The 27305-nt window shown below is 41.1% G+C and overlaps 1 protein-coding gene across 1 annotated transcript; it reads left to right on the top strand.

The window, feature by feature from the left end:
* Nucleotides 1-2901: 2901 nt before the first annotated feature.
* Nucleotides 2902-4842, top strand: Prmt6 (protein arginine methyltransferase 6). Its single transcript, XM_004659061.2, has one exon. It carries the CDS (start codon nt 2902-2904, stop codon nt 4060-4062), a length of 1161 nt encoding a protein of 386 aa, XP_004659118.2. The 3' UTR covers nt 4063-4842.
* Nucleotides 4843-27305: the final 22463 nt, after the last annotated feature.

The raw sequence follows: 27305 nt of genomic DNA, 5'->3' as shown, positions 1-27305 counted from the left end.
TTCCACTATATCATTTTTCAAATATTTTATTTATTTATTTATTTGAGAGACAGAAAGAGAGAGAATGGGCATGCCAGGGACTCCAGCCACTGCAAACAAACTCCATATGCACGTGCCCCCTTATGCATCTGGCTTATGTGGGTCCTGGAGAATCAAACTGGGATCCTTTGGCTTTGCAGACAAGCCATCTCTCCAGCCCCAACATTCAGTATTTTTAACCCTGAGCTGTGAATGTCAGTTTTTAACTCTAACTTGCAGCAAAAGAACACACATAAAGTCTGCTCAACTGAAAACAAGTGGAAAATATTTACCTTTACTTATTTAACCCTTTTGGTATTTCCTAATTTCATCTTTTAAGATTACTGGTCATAACGTACTATTCTATTTGAAAAGCAGTGGATTTGAACACAGGGCCCATAGGATGAGCAGACCATTGAAATTGAAACAGACATCTGCCTGCAGAGCTCTGACATTTCTCCCATGGGGATGGTCCAGCAGTTTCTGCCAAGATGCAGTGCTTTTGGGTCCATGCCCTGGATCCCCTTCCCATTTGAAATCAATCGCTGTGTTAGAATAAATGGACAGTGAACTACCACTCAATACCAATCCAAAGTATGGGAAGGGCAAGTCTCACAGGCTCTTTCTTCTATGATTTGAATTTGTTTTGTGAACTTGCCATTTCTCTAACTACTAGAGTTTTTGAAAATGACGCTATTCTATATGGGAATATCCTACAGTCTATACATGAACTTATCTGAGCTTAACAGAGTCACACTGTCTTATTTAACAAAACAAACGAACTCATCACATGAATCACATCTAGATGTGCATCCACAGTAGTTGTCACTCACGTTTACTGCACACTTTCCTGGGTATCAGGCTTGGGTCTAGTACTATGGCAGTATTTTAATAGGCCCATATATCTTGAGCCTACAAAGGAGTTAAAAACACTGGCATGATATGAGATGGGAAATTCCTTGAAGTTACTTAATAGTTTCAGAAATTGGAATGTGAAATTATGCAAAGGATGTGATCTTACTTTAATGAGATTTCGTGTGCTTAAAAAAATTCATGTTTGCAGCCATGTGGAGAAGGAATTAAATATGGATATAAGTAGAATCCAGGAGACCTCTTAGGTGATTGATTTCTAGACAAGATGGGGGATTAGATGATGGAGGTACCAATAAAAATTGAGAAAATCAGATGAAGTCAAGATATGATTTGGACTCTGAACCAACAGAACTTATATTTAGGGTGTTCTTAAAAGAAGCCACAAAAAATGTGAACTGAAAATCATGTGAACAGTGAACAAATCCAAAAAGAAAGTGATACTTTGAGAAAACATTGGAAGTAACACACACGTAGCAAAACCCCAAAGTAGCAAAATAAATTGTCACATTTATAATTCTAATCCCATGTTTGACTCAGGGCTTCTATTTTCTCAGAAGATAATAAATATAGGAAACAGAGGGAAGGCCTGCTTTAGGGCTTCTAGTCTTAGGTTGTTGAGCCCAGGTGATTGAAAATATTTACCCAATGGAAATAATCATGTAAGATTTAACCAAGATACTTTCAGTGAAAAGCATCAATAATCACCTGGAGGACAACAGAATTCCCTGGGAAGCTTTTAAAGACTAGATGCTCACATTCCCCCTAGCTATTCTCATTTAACTGGTCTGAGGTGGACCCCAAGTTTGGTTATTTCTTTAATGCTCCTTGGAGGATTGTAATGGACACAAGACTGAGATCCTTGAGTTAGAAGCCTCATCAATAAAGCTATTGCACCAATGATGCATTAATAGGGAACAGTGAAGGAATTCTACCACCAGCATGTATTAATGTGGTTATCAGTTAAAGAGAAGTTTTTGAGAACACACAGACACACCCCAAAACATTTTCTTCTACATGTTTATTTTAAACTTGGAAAAGAAGTTATTCTCTTAAAATGCCATACAGGCAGCACATATTTAAAATATTTTTCCATTATGAAAAATGACAGAAAAGATTAACATTTGGTTGTTGAATGAAAGAAAAAGGAGGAAGAAGTGGACACTAGTCTTGTCCATACAAGGCTGATAAGGTGTGGGGAGACGAATTGCAAAAAGAAAATGGTTGAGATTAAGGATTCTGTCATTTCTTTGAGGAAAAAAAAAAAAAAAAGTAAGATTATCAGAATACACTGGAGACTGATTAGACTGCATCAGACCACTAGTGCATTTTTTTTTTTTTTTTAAAGTTGTTCTTGAATTTTCCCCTTCCTTGGCCCAGGTGCAGAATTTTCAGAGCAGGGTTCAAGGTCAGGTAACTACTCTCAGAAAACCAAGCCCCGAAACAAGTCTCCACAGCTGTCAGGCAGCGCCTTGTTGCTGGTGGGTGTGTGGGTGAGATTCCAGGGCAGAGCAGTCCTGCTGCTTGGCCGGGGCCATCGCCTCTTTAGTGGTCACTTTGGAATCAGCACTGAGATTTTGCATCGTCATGGCTTCACCTTGCCCCCGGTAACCAGCCACCTCCAGGGAGGGTGATGAGTGACAAAGGCCCAGTGGGGGATGAGGGAGAACAAAAATCTTAAGCCAAGACAGGTGGAGTTTCAGTTATAAGTGGATGTGCCTGCTTCGGGAATGGAGTGAATGGAGCTGGAGACTTGAAGGGCCACATGGAGGGGGCAAGGACGGAGAGAATTGCCACAGCACGGCGGGGCGAGACCGCCTTGGCAGGGCTGCAGAAGGGCGGAACCAAAACCACCAGGTAGCTCCGGGAGACCCGGCGCGCACCCGCCCCGCCCACAGGAAGCCGGAGAGCCAGCGCGAACTACAAGTCCCAGCAGCCCCTGGGGGCACGGAGCCCACGCCGCCGCCAAAGCCGCGCGCAAAGCCCGCCGGGAGCCGACCGCTGCGGGCCAAGATGTCGCAGACCAAGAAAAGAAAACTTGAGTCGGGGGGCGGCGGCGGCGGCGGCGGCGGCGGAGGAGGAGGAGGAGGAGGAGGCGGGGAGGGTACTGACGAGGAAGATGGCGGGGAGCAGGAGGCGGCCCCGCAGCGACCGCGGAGGACGAAGCGCGAACGGGACCAGCTGTACTACGAGTGCTACTCGGACGTGTCGGTGCACGAGGAGATGATCGCCGACCGCGTCCGCACCGACGCCTACCGCCTGGGCATCCTGCGCAACTGGGCCGCGCTGCGGGGCAAGACGGTGCTGGACGTGGGCGCGGGCACGGGCATCCTGAGCATCTTCTGCGCGCAGGCGGGCGCCCGGCGCGTCTACGCCGTGGAGGCCAGCGCCATCTGGCAACAGGCCCGGGAGGTGGTGCGGCTCAACGGGCTGGAAGACCGGGTGCACGTGCTGCCGGGCCCCGTGGAGACGGTGCAGCTGCCGGAGCAGGTGGACGCCATCGTGAGCGAGTGGATGGGCTACGGGCTCCTGCACGAGTCCATGCTGAGCTCGGTGCTGCACGCGCGGACCAAGTGGCTGAAGGAGGGCGGCCTCATGCTGCCGGCCTCCGCCGAGCTCTTCGTGGCCCCGGTCAGCGACCAGATGCTCGAGTGGCGCCTGGGCTTCTGGAGCCAGGTGAAGCAGCACTACGGCGTGGACATGAGCTGCCTGGAGAGCTTCGCCACGCGCTGCCTCATGGCGCACTCGGAGATCGTGGTCCAGGGACTGTCCGGCGAGGACGTGCTGGCCCGGCCGCAGCGCTTCGCGCAGCTCGAGCTGGCCAGGGCCGGCCTGGAGCGGGAGCTGGAAGCCGGCGTGGGCGGGCGCTTCCGCTGCAGCTGCTACGGCTCGGCGCCTCTGCACGGCTTTGCCATCTGGTTCCAGGTGACCTTCCCCGGAGGGGACGCGGAGAAGCCCCTGGTGCTGTCCACTTCGCCTTTTCACCCCGCCACGCACTGGAAGCAGGCGCTGCTCTACCTGAACGAGCCGGTGCCCGTGCAGCAGGACACGGACGTGTCCGGGGAGATCACCCTGCTGCCCTCCAGGGACAACCCCCGCCGGCTGCGCGTGCTGCTGCGCTACAAAGTCGGGGACCAGGAGGAGAAGACCAAAGACTTCGCCATGGAGGACTGAGCCTCCTCCTTTCTGCCCTCCGTCTGCCAAGAAAAGTGCCATTACGGGGTGTTCCTTGCTATAGTGGCTTTGCCTCAGGCCTTCCTGGGTAGGGAGAGCGACTTCGGTTTGCATTTGAGGAGGTTCTGCTGGCAAGGTTTATTTACAAACAGACCCTCCCCCAGGAAGAGCAGAGGCGGTATGCTTGTTAAATGGGCTTTTAAGCCGCAAAAGCATGTAGTACGAAGCACTTGTATTTCCATTATATTTCCCCACCCCTGTAAACTGGGGAGGGGGAGAGGGGAGTCACAGAGAAAACGCCCGTTTATAACTGGTCTGTGCACAAATCTAACACCTTACACCTTGTTCGACTGAATCTGTGGAGACAGGTAAAAGTTCAGTTAGATACAGAAATGCCCAATATGGCTTTCGCTCCACAGCTGTGTTTTCTTAGTCTCTGAACTCCATCCATTCCCAGGTACCTACCTGTACACTAAAGTGTCTGCACTTCCTTGCTTTCTAAACACAGTTCTCCATTAGTGAAGAACTAGGAGAGAGGAGGAATTAGTTTAAGTAACCCCCGTTCTCATGACTCTCACTCTTGCCCCCGGGTGCTAAGAACCACACAGTATCCAGCAAGTAACATGGACTTGATGTCATAGTACAACATTCCTAGGAAATGCTAAAGGTAACAGGAGAAAAATCTAAACAATTGTGAATATTTGAAATTTTTTGGGTTTACTTTTAAGACTGAGCCAAGGAAGTTTCATGTTCTATAATAAATCTTTGTGTAAATCTTAAGCTGTCTTGAGTTTTCTGAACCTAACCCAAGGGCTTGTTCATCACTATGGGTGTATTGTTTAAACTCACATTTAGAAAGATCATGATGTGTCCTTAAATCTAGTGGATGTTTTGTTTCTTTTTTTTTTTTTTCCTTTTTTCTCAGCATATGAGAAAGTTGTGAATTAGGGCAAGTCACCTCTAATTACACGTGACTCATGTCAAATTTGTTTCATTGATAGTTCCTTCCTCATCTCTGTGGCAAATAAAACTATTTTACAGTGAAATTTTAAGTTTTGTGTGCTGTCTGGGAGTTAGAGAACTATTGCCTTTTGAATATTGTCAGTTCTTAAATGTGACAACTCCTTTAGGACACAGCTGCAAGTCAGTTCTGTCAGAATTTATATATACACACACACACACACATATATGTGTGTGTGTGTGTATATATATGATCAATTATATACTATATATTATAATATATAAATTATAAAATATATGGTTTTTGCTACTCAGCTTTTGTAGGTCAGTAGGAAACAAGTGTAAGAAATTGCTGTACTTAAGTATGCTACCATTTAATTTTTGTATACTTGCTGCTGCTGTTTGCTTTTTTATGTATTGCATATTGCTAAAGTATTCTAACTAAGTTGTTAACAAATCAGCGTTTAATACATGATCCCTATTATGAAAGGGGAAATACCTATGCAACATCATCAGTTTTACAAGGAGTCAGCAAGCACTGCAGTTAGAACTCACCATTCTGTTGTCAAAGTACTTAACATCCTGGGTAAGTGCTTGATTTAAGCTGGAGGTTAAAGTTGCTGCTTTGGAACCATCTGTGTTTAAAATCAAACTTTTGTTTAGGCTGCAGTTGGAGTAGATGTTTGGAGACGTAATCCTTGCTGTAGCACGCCCTGGAGTAGACGGCAGCTTTCTGTAGACGCACTGTGTTTCATAAATGTAAGTGCTGTAGAGTTCCAAGTGCCACAAAAGCATACAGAGGACTCCCCAGTTAAAACTTGGGAAGTATAAAGGGAGCACCCAGGTGTTTCTTAGCAAACAAAATCTCCAAATTCTTGTTACACTTTCTTAAAAGAAACATGAATATTAAAAATGCAGCCAGTGAAACGGGTCATTGTAAAGTTAGTGTGGAATAAAGGTTTGGCCTCTGGAGCCAGACAACCTATGCTTCTGTCTAGGTTAGCACCATTCGGTGTCCTTGGGCAAGCTAGCCTTTGATTTACTTATTTATTCAGTTATTTGTTTTCCTGTAAAACACGCAGAATGGAGTTCATAGCATCATCTCCATAGACAAGTGAGGGTACAGAGCGTTCATGTAGGTGACCACATAGTGCCCAATATGTAAGATTTCAGTAACCTTTCAATACTGTAATCACAGAAAGTCAAGCAAGCCTAGAGCAGATGGATTCATCACAAAATGTGCTACTCAATAAATGTTCAACTTTTTTTTTTTTTACAGGTCGTATTTGACAGTCTCAGCCTGGCTGGGTATGAGCACCTGTGCATGCCACTAGGTTCCAGGTGGTAAAAGGGAACACTGCATGAAGGCACTTCAGAGGATGGACGTGCCAGATGTGTGAGCGTCCGGGCATTGTCCAGTTTGGTTTTAGACTTGTACTTGGGGCCATTAGAGCCATCAACAGGGATTACCAAACACAAAAGAGACAAGCATGGGGAAGTTACACGTATGCGCCTCACACAACATTAGTCCTGTGAACATTTCCAAATCTCATTCACACGTTGGACCAATGAACAATTTACTAAAAGTACAATATAATAGTCATCATCAGGGCTGGAGAGATGGCTTAGCAGTTAAGGTGATTGCCTGCAAAGCCAAAGGACCCTGGTTCAATTCCCCAGTACCCACATAAGCCAAATGCATAAGGTGGCGTTTGTAGTGTCTAGAGGCCCTGGTGTTCCTATTCTCTCTCCCTCTCTCTCTCTCCCTCTCTCTCTCTCTTTCTCTCAAATAAATAAAATATTTTTTTTAAAACGCGGTCACCATCAGGTATTTAGAATTCACACCAAAAGTATAGTCTGTGCCTTTAGATTATTTTCATAAGATAGACTACCAAATAAGTGTCAAAAACTGGGGTAGTTCAGCATTAGGAAGAATAGGTAATTGTTTTATTTTACATATTAGCTTGGAAGGTTTTAAAAGGTTGAAGGTTAAGTCTAAAGTGACATGTATGATTTTATTTTTTTAAGATAGCTACAAGTAGGCCAGGCTGGCCTTGAATTCACTATGTAGCTAATAATCTAAACTCATTCTTCCTGCCTCCATCTCCAAAGTGCTGAGACTACAGGCCTGACCATTAAATCTGAGTGGCAATCTTTCACTTCCTAAGTCCAAACAAAAACTCTTACCTTATTATCAATCCTACATATTTCAATTAAAAACTGAAAAGTAGCCACGCATAGTGTCACATACCTAATCTCAGCACTTGGGAGGTAGAGGCAGGATTGCTGAGTTCTGAGGCCAGCCTGAGCCTACATAGTGAAATCTAAGTCAGCCGGGGCCAGAGCAAGACCCTGCCTTAAAACCCAGCTGTTCCCCACCCCGCAAAAATTAAAAATAAACTGAAAAGTGCATGCCTCCTGAATAGTGACAAGTTCACCATTTAACGAAGAATGAAAGAAAAGGAAAAGCGTAGCCCTGGAACATCTTACAGGAGATCTGTCGTGTACCTGGAAGAACCACCTTTGTGATGAGTTCGCAGACTTGACAAACAGGCACTCCGTGGGACATCCCCCTCAGTCCTTCCCTTAACAATCAAATACTGCATTCTCTGTGTCCCCAGGAAACAGTCCCTAACACTGTTGCAGCAGTAGGTGGCTTCCATGTCATTCCGGCCACAGGATTTGGTTCTGGAGAGCAGACAGACAAGAATCTAACTGAACACGGCCGGGAGCAGCTGAACAGGTGAAGGAGAAAGGTGCCTTCAGCAAGCTCCTGCCTGTCTGCTCACCACCAGCCCTGCTCTGACCTTCACGCCGCGCTACCCGGCGCCAAGGGCTGATGAATCGTACGCACTAACAGAGGCCGCACTCTTCTCACTGCATCGTTCCATACGTGCATTTGCTCAATAATTTCATAACTACATAAAATTTAAGCCTTATGATTGGTTGGTAAGCAAGCACCTCTCTCTAAGAACTAGTGCCGTAAGGAAAATAAGATCACGTATGTTAATAATTTGCATACATTTCAGGCCTCGTCAGACTTATTCCAACCCAGCACTGCTCATCAACATTGAGGAGACAGCTCTCTTACCCTTAAAATTTTTCCCAAGTACAAAAATACTATTTCCATCATAAGGTAGATTTTGAGCTCCTAGAAACATTTCCTGTATGTTGTTCTAAAAATAGTCAAGAATCTCCAAATAACTGGTTTGTTTCATAACAGACACAGCATTTTATGTAGGTATTCCTCAATTGGCTACTTAGGAAACAGTCAACTGTATCCTTAGTTTTTTTGTTTGTTTTTAATATGATTCCATCTCCCTGTTCCAGTGTTTTTTTTTTCTAATTTATTAATATTGCATGTTGGGATTTATGTAGTCGCGCTCTCTTCTAACTAGTTTTGACATTAAATACTTTCAAAAAACCTGGGGTGTGGCACCGTGGTAGAGTGTTTAGCACAGGCGAAGCCATGGATGTGATACCTGGCGTTGCATAAACAAAATAGTACAAGCGTTCTGCAGTTCCTAAAGAACTGAAGATGAAGAGGTAGAGAAAGGAGAAAGGCTTCATGACAGGAACGTTTTTGTTTCCAAGTAAATTTAATTTATCCAAATATTTCACATGACTGGGCAACTGATTTGATCCCATTCTTTTAGGCAACTTTGCAAAATTTTTGCATTGCAGAGAATGAAGATTTCTGAAGTAGGTGAAAAATTAAGATGTGAGGAAAACCTTAAATGTTCTGTCACTCCCTCTTCCTAAGCCTAGTATAGGCTCTGATTAAATCTTAACCAAGACTGTAAGGGTAGCTAGAGATTCTTAAACCTTTTTCAAATATATGTCAAAGCTTAATACGGAAAGGAATGGCATAATTAGACTGCTTTTCAAAGTGTGTGTATGTGTGTGTGTGTGTGTATATATATATATATATATACATATATATATATATATACATATATATATATATATATATATATATATACACATACATACATATATATATGGAAAAGACATTAAGAATATAAAAAATATAAAAAATCTTGAACATGATGAGTAAACTAAGGATTTTGAGAAAAATGAGGACATGACCAGAAACACTGAAAATTGTGATCCTCTGTATCCTTTGAGAATTCATATTATAACTAGGGACAGATGGTTGAATTTTCAGTCAGTTGAAGAGCCTTAGACACTTAGAGCCCTCAAAACACAGAATTATGAGGAAAAGAAATCATCCTTCTAGACTGCCCCCCCCCCCCGCAAGAACTTTATAAAAAAGAAAAACAAAATAAGGAAGGAAACTAAACTGCTAAACTGCATTTCTGTAATCATGTGATATACATTTATGGAAAACCTTCACATTATGCAAAGTTGTTCACTAAAAATAACTGAAGATCAAAGCGATGGATGAAACAACAAAATCTATATAGCTTGATAACAGTGCTAACAAAGCAATACTACTTTAATCAAAATAGTTTAAGAATATAAATGTAATGAGCACTGAACTAAATATAAGTAAACATGGCTTGATGGAATGAAATGGGACTTTCACACACAAAGTTTACTGAGATGGGAAAAAGATCTAATGAACAATTTTAAAAAGATGTGTGGAGCCACAGGAAGAGTCTGGGGCAGATGGCTTACAGCCCTTTCCTCTCTGGCTTGCTGCTTTCCAAAGGCTTCAGTGTGCGTTGTGGCCAGTGGCTATATAACCTGCTGGGGCATAATATTAATTAGTGGTAGGAATGGCCACACAGAAAGCTGTCAACTTCCACATTATCTACTGACACATTTCTAAGCACCAATTGAGTTTGAGTTCATTTAGTTTACTGAAACATTCATTTTGGCAGAATATTCTGCCCTTTGTTCAATTTCCACAAATTAAAGTTACTTTAAATTACACTGGGCTTATGAATCTTTTCACCCTACGTTTTCTTGAAGGGACGTGGAGCAGAGAGATCAAGGTGGTATAAAGTACACTTCATTATCTAGGTCACCACAAAAGTGAATAAGGAAGAATTAGTAACAATTCTGACTGCTATAGAAAGCAAATAGAGTATTGAGTTCAGGAGTGGTTGGATAACCGAAGGTGTTGACAATAGCTGTTCTCCCACAGTAACAAGATGATAAAAAAAAAAAAAAATATTTCAGTCATAGAAACCTGGGGGTATCCCCATAGCATACATCCTCCTATATACGGATTAACATAGGGTAAATTTTTTATCAAATTGTATTTATTATAAAATACCTATACTTAGGGGGGTTGTAGAGATGGCTCAATTACTAAAGGTGCTTGCTTGCAAAATCTGCCTGCTCAGGGTCAATTACCCAGAATCCACGTGAAGCTAGATGAATGAAGTGGCACATGCATCTGGAATTCATCTGTGGTGATGAGAGGCCCTGGGGTGCCCATACCCTCTCTGTCTCTCTCAGCTCTACAGTTACACGGGTGTTGCAGTCAGGTTCACAGTGTTGACAGAAATAACCTGACCAAGAGCAGATTGTGGGAGGGAAAAATTGAAAGGTTTATTTTGGCTTACAGACTCAAGGGGAAGCTCCAAGGTGGCAGGGAAAAACTACAGCATGAGCAGAGGGTGGACATCAGCTCCTTACCAACACTGGGTGGACAAAAGCAACAGGAGAGTGTGCCAAACACTAGCAAGGGGAAACTGGCTACGATACCCATAAGCCCACCCCGCACAGTACACTGCCTCCAGGAAGCGTCAATGCCCAAACTTCCATCAGCTGGGGAACTAACAGTTATAACACCTAAGTTTATGGGGAACACCAGAATCAAACCCCAACAAGGAGTGTAGAGTAGCGTCACTATTAGGACTTTTTAAAAACCACCACAGCTGGGCATGGTGGTGCACACCTTTAATGCCAGCATTTGAGAGGCAGAGGTAGGAGGATTGCTGTGAGTTTGAGTTCGAGGCCAGCCTGGGCTCTAGCAACACCCTACCTTGAAAAACGAAAACAAAAAAATGCCAGAACCTGTTATATGTTATGGATTTTGATTTATATATATATTATTTATATAAATGTATCATTTATTCATTACATTAAATTAGATATATTATATCAATTATAAAAGCATTGCATGAACAAAGTATAGAGTTTGAATTTAGGTTATGTGTTTTGACAGAGAATTATTAAGGTTCATAAATGGTTAATTTCTTTAAATTTTATTAATTTATTTGAGAGAAAGAGGCAGATATAGAGAGAAAGAGAGAGGCAGATAGAAGGGGATAGAGAGAGAGAATGTGTGCACCAAGATCCCCAGCCACTGCAAACGAACACCAGATGCATGTGACCCGTTGCGCATCTGGCTTATGTGGGTGCCGGGGAGTTGAACCTGGGTCAGGCCTGCGCCAAGGGAAAAGAAAAAGACAGAGAAGAAAGAGAAACAGGAGAAATTTGAGGTTTGGTTTCCTCTCACCCTCTCCAGGGCCTTTTGATTCAGGCGCTCACCCTAAGGGTCTCTTGAGGGTTCCACCTTTCATTCTGACTTCCAGGATTCTGTGGGTTCAGTTTTGTGTCCTCCACACCCTTTCCCTTCCCCCAAGCCCTACCCTGCCTATTGTCCAAGCCTTAAGATGCTATTTAGTTATGTCAGCAACTTGGGTTGATCCAGGTTAGGAACTGCAGATGAGTGAGATCATGCAATGATTGTCTTTCTGTGATTGTGTGAGTTCATCTAGAATGACCTGTTCCAAGTTCAACCATTTAATATTTTAATGTGTCTTTTTTTTCTTACTGCTGAGTAGAATTCCATCACATAGCCATACACATCTTGGTTCTCCATTCATCCAGTGATGGCACCTGGGTTGGTTCCAGTTTTTAGCTATTATGAATTGAGCAGCTATAAACATAGTTGATCAAATATCTCTGAACTGAGATGTGGAGCTTTTAGGGTAAATGCCCAGTAAGGGAATTAACAGGGTCTGTTGGTAAGTCTATATTCATTCTTTTTTTTTTTTTTTTTTTTTTTGGTTTTTCGAGGTAGGGTCTCACTCTAGCCCAGGCTGACCTGGAATTCACTATGTAGTCTCAGGGTGGCCTCAAACTCACGGTGATCCTCCTACCTCTGCCTCCCAAGTGCTGGGATTAAAGGCATGCTCCACCACGCCCGGCTTATATTCATTCTTTTCAGGAGTCTTCATATTGACTCCCACGGTGTGGTACCAGCTTACATTCCCAACATCAGTGAATGAGTGTTCCTATTTCTCCACAGCCTTGCCAACATTTGTTTTCATTTGATTTTTTAATGTTCGCTTTTCTTACTGGGGTGAGATGGAATCTCATAGTTGTTGTTTTAATTTGCATTTCCCTAATAGTTAGGGACGTTGAACATTTTCTTAAGTGTGTGTTAGCCATTTGTAATTCTCCCTCTGAGAACTCTCTGTTTAGTTCCCTGCCCCACTTTTGCAGTGGGCTGTTTGATTTTTTTATTGTTAATTTTTTTTTTTAATCTTTGTAGATTTGAGATATTAGGCTTCTGTCAGTGGTATAGCTGGCCAAGATATTCTCCCATACAGTGGGTAATCTATTGGCTCTATTTATGATATCTTTGTCTGTGCAAAAGCTTTTTCGCTTCATGAGATCCCATTGGTTGAGTGCTTGTTTAATTTCTGGGAAAACTGGGGTTTTTGTTCAAGAAATCTTTCCCAGTCCTATATCATGGAAAGTGCCTCCTACTTTTTTCTTCCAGTAGTTAAAGAGTTTTAGGTCTTATATTGAGGTCTTTAGTCCATTTGGACTTGCTATTTGTTTATGGTGAAATGCTACATATGGTCATCCAATTTGTTCAACATTATTTGTGGAAGATGCTGTTTTTTCTCCACTCTACATTATTGGCACTTTTCTCAAAGATCAAGCAGCTATAGTTGCTTGCCATAAGGTGTGGGTCTTCAATTATGCTCCATTGGTCTATGTTTCTGTTTTTATTCTAGTACCATGCTGTTTTTGTCACTATGGCTTTGTAACATAGCTTTAGGGCAGGTATGGTGATACCACTAGAGGTGTCCCCCCACAACCCCGAGGATATGTTGTGTTATCTGAGGCCTCTGACATTCCATATGAATTTTGAGATAATTTTTTTCAATCTCTGTGAAAAATGATGCTGGTATTTTTATTGGTATTGCATAAAATCTGTATATTGCCATTTTCACAATATTAATTCTACCTATCCAGGAGCATGGGAGGTCTTTCCTTCTCAAGTCCTCCTCTATTTCTTTCTTGAGTGTTTTTATGCTTTCATTATATATGTCTTTCACATCCTTGGCTAGTGTTATTCCAAAGTATTTAATGTTTTTTGTTGTTGCTATTGAAAATGAGACAGCATCACTGATTTCATTCTCTGTATATTTGTCCACTGCATATAGAAAAGCTCCTGGTTTTTGTGCATTGATTTTGTATCCTGCCACCTTGCTGAAGGAATTTATAACCTTTAGAAGTTTTGAGATGGAAATTTTCAGGTCACTTATATATATGATTGTATCATCTGCAAATAGAGCTATCTTGATTTCTTCCTGTCTTATTGGAATCCCTTTTATTTCCTTCTCCTGTCTTATTGCTCAGGCGAGGACTTCTAGTGCTATGTTGAAGAGCAGCGATGAGAGTGGACACCCCTGTCTTGTTCCCAATCTCAGTGGGAACTCATTGAGTATTTCTGCACTGAATATTTGGGCTTCAGGAGCTTTATATTTGGTCTTTATGGTGTTGAGCTATAAACCCTCCATGCCCATTCTTTCCAGTGTTTTGATCATGAAGGGGTGTTGTATTTTGTCAAAGAACTTCTCTGCATCAATTGAGATGATCATGTAGTTCTTGGTGTACTAAGTTGACTGACTTCCCTATGTTAAACCATCCCTGGGATGTAGCCTACTTGACCAAGGTGGATAATACTTTTTATGTGTTGTTAAATTTGGTTTGCAGGGATTTTGTTCAGGATCTTTGCATTAGGGATATAGGCCTGTAATTTTCTTTCCTTGCTGCATTTCTGTCTGGTTTTGGTATTAGGCTGATGCTAGCTTTATAAAAGGAGTCAGGGAGGATTCCCTGGTCTCCAATTATGCAGAAGAGTTTGATAAAAATTGATTTCAGTTCTTCTATGAAGGTTTGATAAAATTCAGCTGAGAAGACTTCTGGTCTTGGACGTTTCTTTTGTGGGGAGGGTTTGATTACCTTTTCAATCTCCATGAATATAATAGGTTTCTTTAGGAGATTAATCTGCTTTGAGTTTAGTTTTGGCAGGTAGAGATTTTGGAATTATGCCCTGATCATTCTTCCAATTTCATTGATGTCTGTTGTGATCTCTCCTTTTTTCATTTCTGATTTTGTTAATTTGAGACTTCTCTTCTCTTTTTTTTTTTTTTTTTTTTGCTTGATCGATTTGGTCAGGGGTTTGTCAATCTTGCTTATTTTTTCAAAGAACCAGATCTTTGTTTCATTGATATTTTTTTGAAATTGTTTTCTTAGTTACCAATTCATTAATTTCTGCTCTAATCTTATTTATTTCTTTCCATCTGGAGCTCTTTAGGTTGGATTCCTGTTTTTTCAGCATTTTTAGGTGGACAGTCAGGTTATTTATTTGTGATCTCTCTGTCTTTGTAACGAAGACATTCAGGGCTATAAATTTTCTCCTTATGACTGCCTTCATTGTGTCCATAAGTTTTGATAGGTTGTGTTTTCATTGTCATTTAATTTGAGAAAGATTACAATTTCTTTTCTTTTTTTTTAATTTCTTCCATGACACATTCATTGATTAAAAGTGTGTTGTTTAGGGCTAGATGGCTGGCTTAGTGGTTAAGGCATTTGCCTGCAAAGCCAAAGGACCCAGATTCAAACCCCCAGGACCCATGTTAGCCAGATACACAAGGGGACATACACATCTGGAGTTCATTTGCAGTGGCTGGAGACCCAAGGGCGCACATTCTCTCCCTCTCTCTCTCTCCCTCTCTCTCTCTTTCTCTCTTTCTCTGTCAAATAAATAAATAAATAAATATTTTTCTAAAGTGTGTTGTTTAGTCTCCAGGAGCTAATTGAGTTCTTGATGTGTCTCTTGTTGTTAATTTCTAGCTTTTAAGCATTGTGATCCTGGCATGGTGCAGAAAGTTACTTCAATTTTCCTCACTTTATGAAGGCATGGTTTATAAACCAATATATCTTCAATTTTGGAGAAGGTTCCATGGGCTACTGAGAAAAATGTGTATTCTGTACACTTGTGGTGGAAAGTTCTGTAGATATCCATTAGGTCTTGTTGATCTATGATGTTGTTGAGCTCTATTATTTCCCTGTTTATTTTCTGCTTGGATGATCTGTCTATTGGTGATAGTGGAGTATTGAAATCTCTGACTATGATGGTGTTGGTGTTTACTTCAGGTTTATTATTGAGTAGATTTTGTTTTATAAACTGTGGTGCCTCTGTGTTTGTCACATATGTATTTGTGATTGTGATATGCTCATGTTGGATCATTCCCTTGATGGGTAGGAAGTGGCTTGCTGAGTCCCGTTTGATTACTTTTGGTTTAAAGTCCATTTTATCAGATATTAATATAGCAACACCCACTTGTTTTTTATTTCCATTTGCTTGGAAGATCATTTTCCAACCTTTCACCCTGAGGATGTGTCTATCTTTAGTGGGGAGGTGGGTTTCTTGAAGACAGCAGATAGAAGGCTCCAGTTTTTTGATCCATCCTGATAACCTGTGTTTACCATTTTTTATCATCAAGTCAAAAATAGCAAATGTTTCAGGCTGGAGAGACAGCTTAGTGACTAAAGTATTTGCCTGTACAGCCAAAGGTCTCATTTTCACCTCCCAGGACCCACATAAGCCAAATACACAAGGGGGAGCATGTGTCTAGGGTTTGTTTACAGTGGCTGGAGGCCCTGATGTGCTTATTTTCTATCTGGCTCTTTCTCTCTCTTTTCTTCTCTCTCGAATAAAACTAAAATGTTTTTAAAAATAGGAAACATTTAAATGGTTATAAATGTACAGTAAATCAATGAGAGGATTTGGAAAATCTCAACATTAAATATACAGTTCCTGTATAATTGAGATTTTCCTATAATCAAAAGAATTAAAGGAAAAAAAGGTAAGAATGACATTAATTACAACAAAGGGATATTAATATAAAATGAAACTATAAACCATCAGGAAATGTGCTGTTTATAGTAGAATTAAATACCAGTTACATTTGTCTGAACATCAGCAAAGTTATGTGATAGAGTCCACACATTCTTACAAAATATGTGCACAAATATCTTGGCTCGAAGAAAAATGTGAAGGTAGGGGCTGGGCAGAGCTCAACCATTAAAGGTGCTTGCATGCAAAGTCTGCCCACCAGCGGTAGATTCTCCAGCAGCCATGTAAAGCTGGATGCGGACTGGTGCCTGTGATCCCAACCTGCCCAAGACCATGGGAGTTGGAGGCAGAAGAATCCATTACCTACTAATCCAGAGGTCATTTGCAGGGGCAAGAGATCCTATCTCAAAGAAAATGGAAGAAGAGCATACAGGGTTCCACATGTATGCCATGGCATGCATACACCCAAACACATAAACACAAATAAATAATGAAAATAATATTGTGGGCTGAGGAGATGGCTTAGTGGTTAAGGCACATGCCTGCGAAGCCTAAGGACCCAGGTTCGATTCCCCGGTACCCGTGTAAGCCAGATGCTCAAGGTAGTGCTTGTGTCTGGAGTTCATTTGCAGTGGCTAGAGGCCCTGGTAAGCCCATTCTTTCTCTCTGTGTCTGCTTCTTTCTCTCAAATAAATAAACAAAAATTTTAAAAATTATTGCTAATGCTTCAGAATGGTGTTTGTGCAGATAGAAGACAAAATAGCTAAGTTTCTCTAAACAACATAAAATTAGCCTCATAAAGGATGTGATCATTGTACAATCATGTAAACAGCACTTTAAAGACATTAAAATGATACATTCAATGATATGTGTTATAGTTATTAATGGGATATAATTTTTCATTTTCATCTATTATACCTTATGCATTTGATACAAAATGATAATGCATCATAGGGATGTATTATGAAAACAGCATAAATTGAAACTTTACACCAAACAGTATTCTAATGCACCCACTAGTAGTTACCATGAACAATGCTTTGATTCAGTAATGGCTCATTAATCAAACTGGGCAGCTGCAATCACATCAATGATGTGTTAACTTAGATTACTCCATATTGGTTATACATAGTAAAATCCTAATGAGTGGCTTTCATCTTAAGGAAAATTCAACATTTATAAGAATTAAGGAAAAACCTCATTTTCTCAGACATGCTGCAACCTGTTTAGAGAGATAGCTGTCAAGACACATGATTGAAAGCATCTTTGTTAGCTTTAAGATCATTATTGAGTGGCTAGCATGTTACATGCACTTTAATTTGTTCATTCCTTCTTATAGCTCTGTTAAGTAATTCTACTCTCAATCCTATTTTTTGTTTGTTTGTTTGTTTTGTGCTTCAAGGTAAGGTCTTGCTCTAGCCCAGGCTGATCTGGAATTCACTATGTAGTCTCAGGGTGACCTCTGCCTCTTGAGTACGGGGATTCAAGGTGTGTGCCACCATGCCCGGCTTCTCAATCCTATTTTGAAGATGGAAAAAGAAAACAGTCACGCAACCATTGGGATCATATGAAGCTGAAGAGTTTCTTTACAGATAAGCATATAATAAACAAAGCCAATAGAATACCCACAGAGTGGGAGAAAATATTTGCAGGTTGTCCAACTGATAGAGGCCTTATCTCTAGAATTTACAAAGAACTCAAAAGTCTAAACAATAAGAAGACAAATACCCCACTCACAAAATGGGGCACAGAGTTAAACAGGCAATTCACAGAGGAAGAGATACAAATGGCAAACACACACCTGAGAAAATGTTCATCATCCCTAATCATCAGAGAAATGCAAATTAAAACAACTATGAGATTCCACCTTACCCCAATAAGGATAGCCAACATCAAAAGGTCAAATGAAAATAAATGCTGGCGAGGATGTGGAGAAGCAGGGACACTCATTCACTGCTGGTGGGAATGTAGGATGGTACAACCACTTTGGAAAGCAATATGGAGACTCCTGAAAAAGCTGACTATAGAAATACCAACAGACCCAGTTATACCATTACTGGGCATCTACCCTAAAACCTTCAAACCAAAAGCCAGAGAGATTTGCTCAACCATGTTTGTAGCAGCTCAATTCGTAATAGCTAAAAGCTGGAATCAACCCAGATGTCCATCATTAGAAGAATGGATAACAAAGATGTGGTATATCTACACAATGGAATTCTATACAGCAGTAAGAAAAAACGACATAAAGAAATTTGAGGAAAAATGGTTGAACCTGGAACAGATCATTCTCAGCAAACTTACCCAATCACAGAAAAAAAATCGACACATAGTCTCACTCATCTGCAACACCTAACCTGAATTTGCCCAAGATGCCTTACATACCCAGCAAGTACCTCATGGACTAGACAATAAGATGGATGGGAGGGCGGGGAGGGAATCAAAGGGTGGAAAACAGTAATCTGGACCCAAACGGCAATGGTACCATAAAATCCCACTTCCTAAAAGACAGAACAAATGACTGAACCTTCACTAGTCCCTTACAGGAAACACCTGAACCACAAGACACTGGAGAGGGTAGGATCAAGACTGACCTAAATCTCCTACATCTTCCTTCCCTCCCTCTCCCCCTCTCCCCTCTATCTCTCTCCTCTCAAACTCTTGTATATTAGTTATCTTTTTCCTCAATTTCTTAGTGGACACTGACCTGTAACCCCCACTTCCAGCTTGGGCCTACAATCCACAATGAGCTTTTGATCAGAGAAACCTACAAGGTTTCCCAAAACAATGACAGACTTCTGTCAGAGTAATTGATGACCCACCAAAGGCCAGTGGTAAGACCCTATTGCTGAAGACTCCATACGCAGCTGACACGTAAAATGGAATGACATGGCTGGAAGCCAGGAGAGAGTCAGTCCCCAGACAGTCAGCGTGTCTAGTGCCAGAAAGCGCTACATAGGCGACTGGGGGAAGTGACCAAGATCTGTCCAAGCAACACATTGTTTAACCTAAGTAGCAACAATTAACCGGATGTGATACCCACACAGGTGCAATAGTGGTACACAGCCATGGTGAGGAATCAATTGCTCTTGATTTGGCTAACTGATCCACTCAGTGGTTCTAGACCCTTAGCTGGAGCTGGGAAACAAGTCAGAACCATACCCAAACACAAGCCCACTCTACAATATCAAGCTACCATCAATCACGGGGTATAAGAGGGCCTACACCTATCAAACTGTCTATCAAAAAAGTAAGTGTTATCTCAATTTTCCGGGTGCTAACTTACTCTCCGTTGGAGAATCTGCTTCTCTTTTCCAGATAGATGCAGATCCTAAGAAGACAGCTGCCCCAACATACCTCAGAAGGGGCCCAACTGAAACTAAGGACAACTGGCGAAATAAGCAAGGGTGATGTTTTCCTGTGAACTGGATACCAGCACAAAGGGGAAGGAGATCAATGCAGAGAAAAATCAACTCCTACCAAATCAGAGAGCCAGAGCCTCAGAGGCCCCCAACACCTCAGCACTGAAGCAGACCAAAAATGAACCCAACATGGCTCAGGGAAATCTTGCGGAAAAGGGGGCAGAAAGAATGTCAGAGTTACATGTTGGGTCATGATTTTCAGAGACATTTATCATACTAATAACTGGGGGCTAACTCCACAATGCACGACCCATTTTCAATAACAAGGAGGGTCTAATGGGAGGGGGTAGATCACAGATGAACCTAAATAATGGTACCAAACTGCCTGTATTTACTGAAAAGAAAACTAATAAATTAAATTAAAAAATATATATATATAATACTTTCTAAAGGCAAAAAAAAAAAAAAAGAAAAGCATGAAGGAATTTTGTGATTTTCCCAGCTGCATTGTGAATCAGTGTCAAGGTCTAGGGCTCACCTCTGAAAGTCTGAGCACCTAGCCTTGGAGAACCATACACTCTAGCGATAGCCCCTGGGATCTGGATTAAAAGTGACATCTATGGATACCTACAATGGCCTGCTTGTTGTCTTGGGTCAGGATACCCAGTGTTTATTGAGAAAGGGTTCTCAGATGAAGGCCTACGTGAAGCATGTCCTTCACGGCCTCACTTGGGTCAGTGAGGTTAAGAAAGGCTATCTTCTTTCCTTCCTTTCGCATTGGTGTTCTTGCTCTGGGATGCACAGATCACTAGCAGTCTATCTAGAACACTTTGATCACAACTTCTCACCTTCCACTTTTAGCCTGAAGCCCTAAGAGTCGCTGTCTCCTTAGATTCTAGCAACAGCAAGACCTCACAGGTAGGACAGACCACCCCCAAGAGGAGAACTATTGTGTGGAACGGGGAGGGCATATTCTGGAGCAGGCCATCTTGTAGGAACTAAATTACCAACCTGCCCCCAAGAGATGACATGATTCAAAGATCATGGGACCCACCTTCCATGAGCGGAGCTGAGACGCTGATGGGCACAGATGGGAACACATATGAAGCCGGACTCCTTCATTGTGTCTACCTCTCACCCTGTGCCCACCTCTACTTAAAGATAATACTGGTAACAGCATTCCAAAAGCGAATTTGGCATCACTGGGCACCTTTATTTATTTCTCTTTCCAAGATGTTGATGATATCCCCTTTCTCTGCTTTTCAGCATTCCCTGTCTCCCTAGCAGGCGGTGAGCTTAGCCACTGGGGGCTACTGGAGGCAGGATATCACCCTAAAATTTCCGTTACAGAAGGACAGCTGGGACGTGGGACTAAAAAGGAAGGACCAGGCTGCAGTGTGGTGCCTGGCAATTTCTCAAGGCAAGCGGAGTCACAGAGAGGTGCCCTGGAGATGGCATAGATCGCACCTCAGAACTACAGATCGAGGGATCGGGAATATTTCTGCTTCCACACCCGTCACTCGTGGCTACCTGCTGCCCCCGGAGAGTCCTCAGTGCCCTGCCTTTCCTGGCTGTCTATGAAGGCAGCACAGCAAGTGCCACAGCCCGGGGAGAGACGCCAGCAGAGGATTGCCAGTGAAGTATGGAAGGTCGAGAGTGGAGGCACTGGAGAGGCTGTGAGGGAGTGCAGAGGGCAGATATTGATAGATTAAAAGGCCAAAGGAGACATAGAAGCATAATTAGAGCGTGATGGTATGTGGGTACAAGCACAGACCTATTATCAAAAGTCCCTCACATCACAAAATAGTGACCTTTGCTTTGTTAGATTTCCTTAGGCTTTTAAAAGTGACATTACTGAAATACAAATATAACAAAGTGTTTAGAAAGAAAATATTAATAACCCCCTATTACACAGCTCCAAGTATATCTTTCTATTAGATAATACATACCCAAGCATTTACGTAAGTTAAAACATTACTTAGATATAATATTTATGTTATTAATGTTGGCTTCATAAGGTTAAGACATATACTAAATAACATTAGTCAAGACACGTACTTAATATAACTTACTCTCGCTGAAAACAATATGACAATTGCTGATATGCATAGTTAGCCAACTTTCTATTGGTACACAGTGCTTGTAACTCTCTTCTACCACAAATTAACCTGCCCTTCTCTCCCTGCATGAACTTATCCACTCACATAGCTTCAAATACTGTACAGTTTATGTTCTGGCGTCTAGAATTCATATTGTCATCTTGACATTACTCCTTTGTTCTGTATTCAGTTGCTTGTCATTTTAATTTTAACATACTATCTATTTCAAAGTTGACATATACAAACTATCTATAATGAATAAATTATGTAGCATGTAAGTATAAATCCAGATATGTAATTGAGTATGTATAAAATGTTTCCTTGTTCATGTAGACCTCTAGACTGCTTATTTTTGTTTCATGTGTGAACTTTATAAAATCCAAAAACGATGTGATACTGTCACCTCTTGGCACAGTAGGCAGCATGTCATCTCATACAAACTAAGCGACGCCGTCTTCAGTAACTCCTCACCCGCGCACCGTCCTCTGTTCTCCTTGCCATCCGGCACCTACTACCTCCTTGAATTACTTCACTTTCTTACTTCATATCGACTTTCTTCAAATAAAATCTGAATTTTCTAGACAGCAGACTCTTCTTTGGAATTCAAGGCTCTAACAGGTTAATGAATACGTGCTGGATACACTCTTATGTACTAATGTCTTCCTATCTCCAGGCTAGGCTTTCCTAGCTATGTTCTCACGCTAAAAACAATATGACGATTGATATGCACAGTTAATCAATTTTCTGTTGATACACAGTGTTTGTAATTCTTTTCTAACTCAAATTAACCTGCCTTTCGTTTCTCTACCGAGATGAGCTTGTCCAGTCATATAACTTTGCAAACTGTGCCATTTATGCGGTTGAGTCATATATTCACAGTATATGCTGACAGTAATCCATTTTCTCACTGATGTGAGGACCTTGGCTCTCAATAACATCACTACCTGGATCCCATTCATCACCATTTTGGTAATCTTGTGAGTAAAAACTATACATTTTTTCTTTGATTTTTTGTTTTGTTTTGTTTTTGTTTTTTGAGGTAGGGTTTCACTCTAGCTCAGGCTGACCTGGAATTCACTATGTAATCTCAGGATGGCCTAAAAGTCATGGTGCTCCTCCTATCTCTGCCTCCCAAGTTCTGGGATTAAAGGCGTGCGTCACCATACCTGGCTTCTTCTTTGATTTTTATTATCCAGACCTACTAGATTGGGCATCTTTTCTTATATTCACTGTCTGCTTGCATCCCCTTGTCTAGGAAGTCAGCACTTGCTCTGTTCATGTTCCTATTGGATTTCACCTACTATAGGACTTTTAGTTTATTAAGAGCCTTTCATATGCATTAAATTCACATTTCATATTCACTTAACTTCAGTTTTATTATTTTTATATTTTATATATTTATTCATTTCAGAGAAAGAGAAAGAGAGAGGAAGAGGCAGACATGAAAACAGAATGGGAGTGCCAGGGCCTCCAGCCTCTGCAAATGAACTCCAGAGGCATGTGCCCCCTTGTGCCTCTGGCTTATGTGGGTCCTGGGGAATCGAACTGGGGTCCTTAGGCTTCTCAGGCAAATGCTAACTGCTAAGCCATTTCCCATTCAGACATTTAATACTTTTAAATTAAAACAAATATCATATTGATTATTTCCTGAATTTCTTCTCTGATTAAGAAAACTTTTCCTCATCCAATTAAAGAGATACTCCCAAATTCTCTTATATTTTTTTTTAATTTAGTTTTAATTTTAGATATTAAATTCTTTTAAAATTTTAGGGTTTGGGGGGGTTCTTTGTTTTATTTTTTGTCTTTTCAAGGCATGATCTCTCCAGGCTAACCTGAAACTCATTCTGTGGTCTCAGACTGGCTTCGAACTCATAGCCTCTGCCTCCCGTGTGCTGGGTTTAAAAGTGTGTGTCAGTGTGCCTCCTTGCCTGGCTTTGTTGTTGATGTTGTTGTTTGTTTGACAATGTGAGATAAAGAATCTTTTGTTTTCATTGTGAAACTATAAAAACCCACTAAATGACTACCACAAAGCTTTACATTCAGTATGAGTTGGATCAGCATTTTCACACAAATATCACAGCATTTCAGAAACATGGACTTGAAAATAGGTAAGATGGGAGGAAAATGGAATTCTAGTTGTAACAAAGTGGGTGGTGAACAGCAATGGGAACATTTTCAGTAGAAAAAGGGGAGAGAAGAAAAAGTCCCGAGTGTAAAAATGTGTACAGAAGCCTATAATTATTGGAGACTGGCTATGACATACCTAAGAAGTGTCCCCTCAAAAGCTTCCAAGGGCAGAATCCACAGAGTGCAGAAGATTGGTAATGCTGGAGATGGAGCCAAATGTCTGAGGAAATTTAACAAGAAAACCAACAGCCTGGGTAAAATTGGTCATCATTAATACTTCGGATTCAAACAATGGGTTGCCTCTATCAGTTCTGCCTAACATGCCAAAACAGTCTTCTTAATGAAGAAGACCAAATAATTCTGAAATTATTGGAAGTTTGCTCTTCTCTTAAAGGGTTGATCTTTCTTCTTACTGAAGATTTTTATTCATTATCTCTTATTAAATGTTTATTATGAATTTTACAAATACTGATATTATCCTACAGCTAAATTTACAAATGCTTAAGTTTGAAGATAGTCCTGGAAGAAAGTAAACAATATAGCTATGGACAAATTAAGATATTTAGATAATTCAAATAATATGCAGTATTAACCACAAGAAACTAAATATAAAAATATTCCTGAATTTACATTTTCCCTGTAGAGGCATCTGCATAAATGCATTTTTAAGACTTTATTTCTGCTCATAGATATACAGTAACATTCATTGCAATGAGATTGTAACCAAGAACAATGCCTCCAAATTAAACAGAAAGATGCATTTTATCCACTAAGCCATTCAGCTTCTATTTCAAGTGCTATTTAAAACTAGATGCAAGCCGGGCGTGGTGGTACATGTCTTTAATCCCAGCACTCAGGAGGCAGAGGTAAGAGGATTGCCATGAGTTCGAGGCCACCCTCAGACTCCACAGTGAATTTCAGGTCAGCCTGGGCTAGAGTGAGACTTTACCTCAAACAAAGAAACAAACAAACAAATTATATATATATATGCACATGTATGCACACACCAATACACTCACACTCTTTAATTAAAATATTATTTATTTATTTATTTCAGAGAAACAAAGAGGCAGAGACAAAGAAAGGGAGAGTATGATGCCAGAGCTTCTGGCCACTGCAAACAAACCCCAGACTCATGCACCCCTTTGTGCATCTGGCTTTACATGGGGATTGGGGAACTGAACCTAGGCCATCAAGCTTTGCAAGCAAGAGGTTTTAACCACTGAACTGACTCTCCAGCTTCACACCCCACACATGGATAAGAAACACTTGAAGCAGACTCAGAAACTGACTACCCTAGAGCAAATATGACTCAATTCCTGAAAAAATAGGATGAGCTCATCACTATGCATTTCCCTTTCCCCTTTCCCTGGTTCATGCCGCCATCCTTTGCCGAGCTGCAATGCCTGCCTGCTCTCCTTCCCCTCCATGTTCAACCATTTAAGATCTTTTTTTTTTCTTTTTTTCTTTTTAAATACATTTTTATTTATTTGAGAGAGGGAAAGAGAGAGGGGCAGATAGAAAGAATGGGCTTCCAGCTGCTGCAAACAAACTCCAGATGCATGCACTACCTTGTTCATCTGACTTACGTGCATCCTGGGGAATTGAACCTGGGTCCTTTGCCTTTGCAGACAAGTGCCTTACCCGCTAAGCCATTTCTCCAGCCCAAGATCTTTTTTTTTTTTTTTTTTTTTTTTGGTGGGAAAAAGAAGTTTACTTTGTCTTATAGGCTCAAGAGGAAGCTCCACGATGGCAGGGGAAATAATGACATGAGCAGAGGGTGGACATCACTCCCTGGCCAACATAAGGTGGACAATAACAACAGGAGAGTGTGACAAACACTGGCAAGGGGACAGTGGCTATAATGCCCATAAGCCCGCCCCCAACAATACACTCCCTCCAGGAGGCGTTAATTCCCAAATCTCCATTAGCTGGGAACGCAACATTCAGAACACCTAAGTTTATGGGGGACACCTGAATCAAACCACCATTTAAGATCTTGTTTAAATCTACCTTTCATGCAAAGGATATCTTCATCTCTCTGGAAAGGACACATCTCACTGTCTCACATTCTGTTTTCTCTACTCCAGCCTTGAGTCTTGAGTGTGCCTGACTTTCTTTTAGTGTTGGTTGAAGGAAGACTGCAATTCTTGGTCATCTTTGCAGCCACCCTCCCCCCCCCCGCCCCCCACCACCACATTGTGTTGTCTGGCTTGAATGAAGGAATTAAGTTGATTTCACTCTAACATTTTTCATTTCTCCGTGTTCCTCACAAAGGGTGGGAGTGCTATTTATAACTTTCATCAGATTTCCTAGCTACTTTGGTCAGCTTTGGTCAGTCTAAGAAATAACTGAGATAACCCATTTATAAAGAGGAAAGCTTGACTTGGACTCGCTGGAGCATTCAGTCCCTGATCAGCTGGCCCACTTGCTCCCATGGTACATCAGGACAACAGTATGCAGCAGAGCGAAACTGCTCACTTCATGGCTAGGACATAGAAATGAGAAAAAATAAAATAAGGGAGAGGAACTGGAGTCTCAGTATCCCCCTGAAGAACATGCCTACAATGACCTAAACCCCTCTCCTTATGCTTCATCTCCCAAGAGCACTACTACCTATTTCCCAACAGCACCATGCTGTGTAAGCCTTTATCACATGGACTTCTGAGGCACAGTTTAAAGTCAAATCATGGCACTGGCTTAACTGATTATTCCAAAAGGTGAACTTGGTGCCCAGACATTTATAAGTTCTGTTACTAACAGGAAATCAAAGTGTTTTATCCCAGTTCAAGATGGTTTATTTTTAACTGAAAAAAAAAAAAAATAACCTGAAGGGATGGCTTAGTGGTTAAGGCATTTGGCTGCAAAGCGAAAGTCCCCATGTTCGGTTCCCCAGGACCCACCTTAACCAGATGCACAAGATGGCATACACGTCTGGAGTTTGTTGGCAGTGGCTGGAGGCCCTAATGTGCCCATTCTCTCTCTCTCTCCCTCTTTTTCTGTTAAATAAATAAAAGTAAAATATTAAAAAAATAACTTTGAGCCTGAGTTCTGGGTTGGTAAAATAATATCTATCTGTAAAATGAAATTGAACATGTTATTGTTTCTCAGGAATCTCTTAACCAATTTACAGTCAGATTTATGGGGAAAAAAATTCATCTGCAACTACAACACATTTGCCAGCCTTTGGTATAATGTGTTAAAATTTCTTCAGCAAAGCATGTGTGGCTCATTCCATCTAATCTATACACAAGAAATGTGACATTATTCCAAGTGAAATTATTTGCAGAAAGCTTAAAATAAAGTGTTTCTAATTTTAATTAAATATTTGCATCACAATATATTATCTAAAAGTCACTTTATCCAGAAAAATTATAGGCAATTTTTAACTGAATCTTGACAAAAATGCATTAAATTTATTTTTTAAAAATATTTTATGACTTGCAAGTTTTAGCCTGATGTAATTTTAAAATATCCAAGTTATAAACCTCTGAAAATTGGAGTTTATAATGGAAATCCTGACAGACCTTTAACTTTTGGAGGAACGAATATGCTGTTGTAATAGCATTTGCTGGCGCCGCCTCTGTCATCTCAGCAGCACGGACTGGGGTGAGA

The sequence above is a fragment of the Jaculus jaculus genome, chromosome 19, assembly GCF_020740685.1.
Source record: "Jaculus jaculus isolate mJacJac1 chromosome 19, mJacJac1.mat.Y.cur, whole genome shotgun sequence".
In the NCBI taxonomy this organism is placed as follows: domain Eukaryota; kingdom Metazoa; phylum Chordata; class Mammalia; order Rodentia; family Dipodidae; genus Jaculus; species Jaculus jaculus.
This window is presented reverse-complemented; position numbering and strand designations above follow the sequence as displayed.

Excerpts from the sequence above, each read along its gene's own strand:
- Prmt6 (XM_004659061.2), top strand. The coding sequence starts at position 2,902 with ATGTCGCAGACCAAGAAAAGAAAACTTGAGTCGGGGGGCGGCGGCGGC.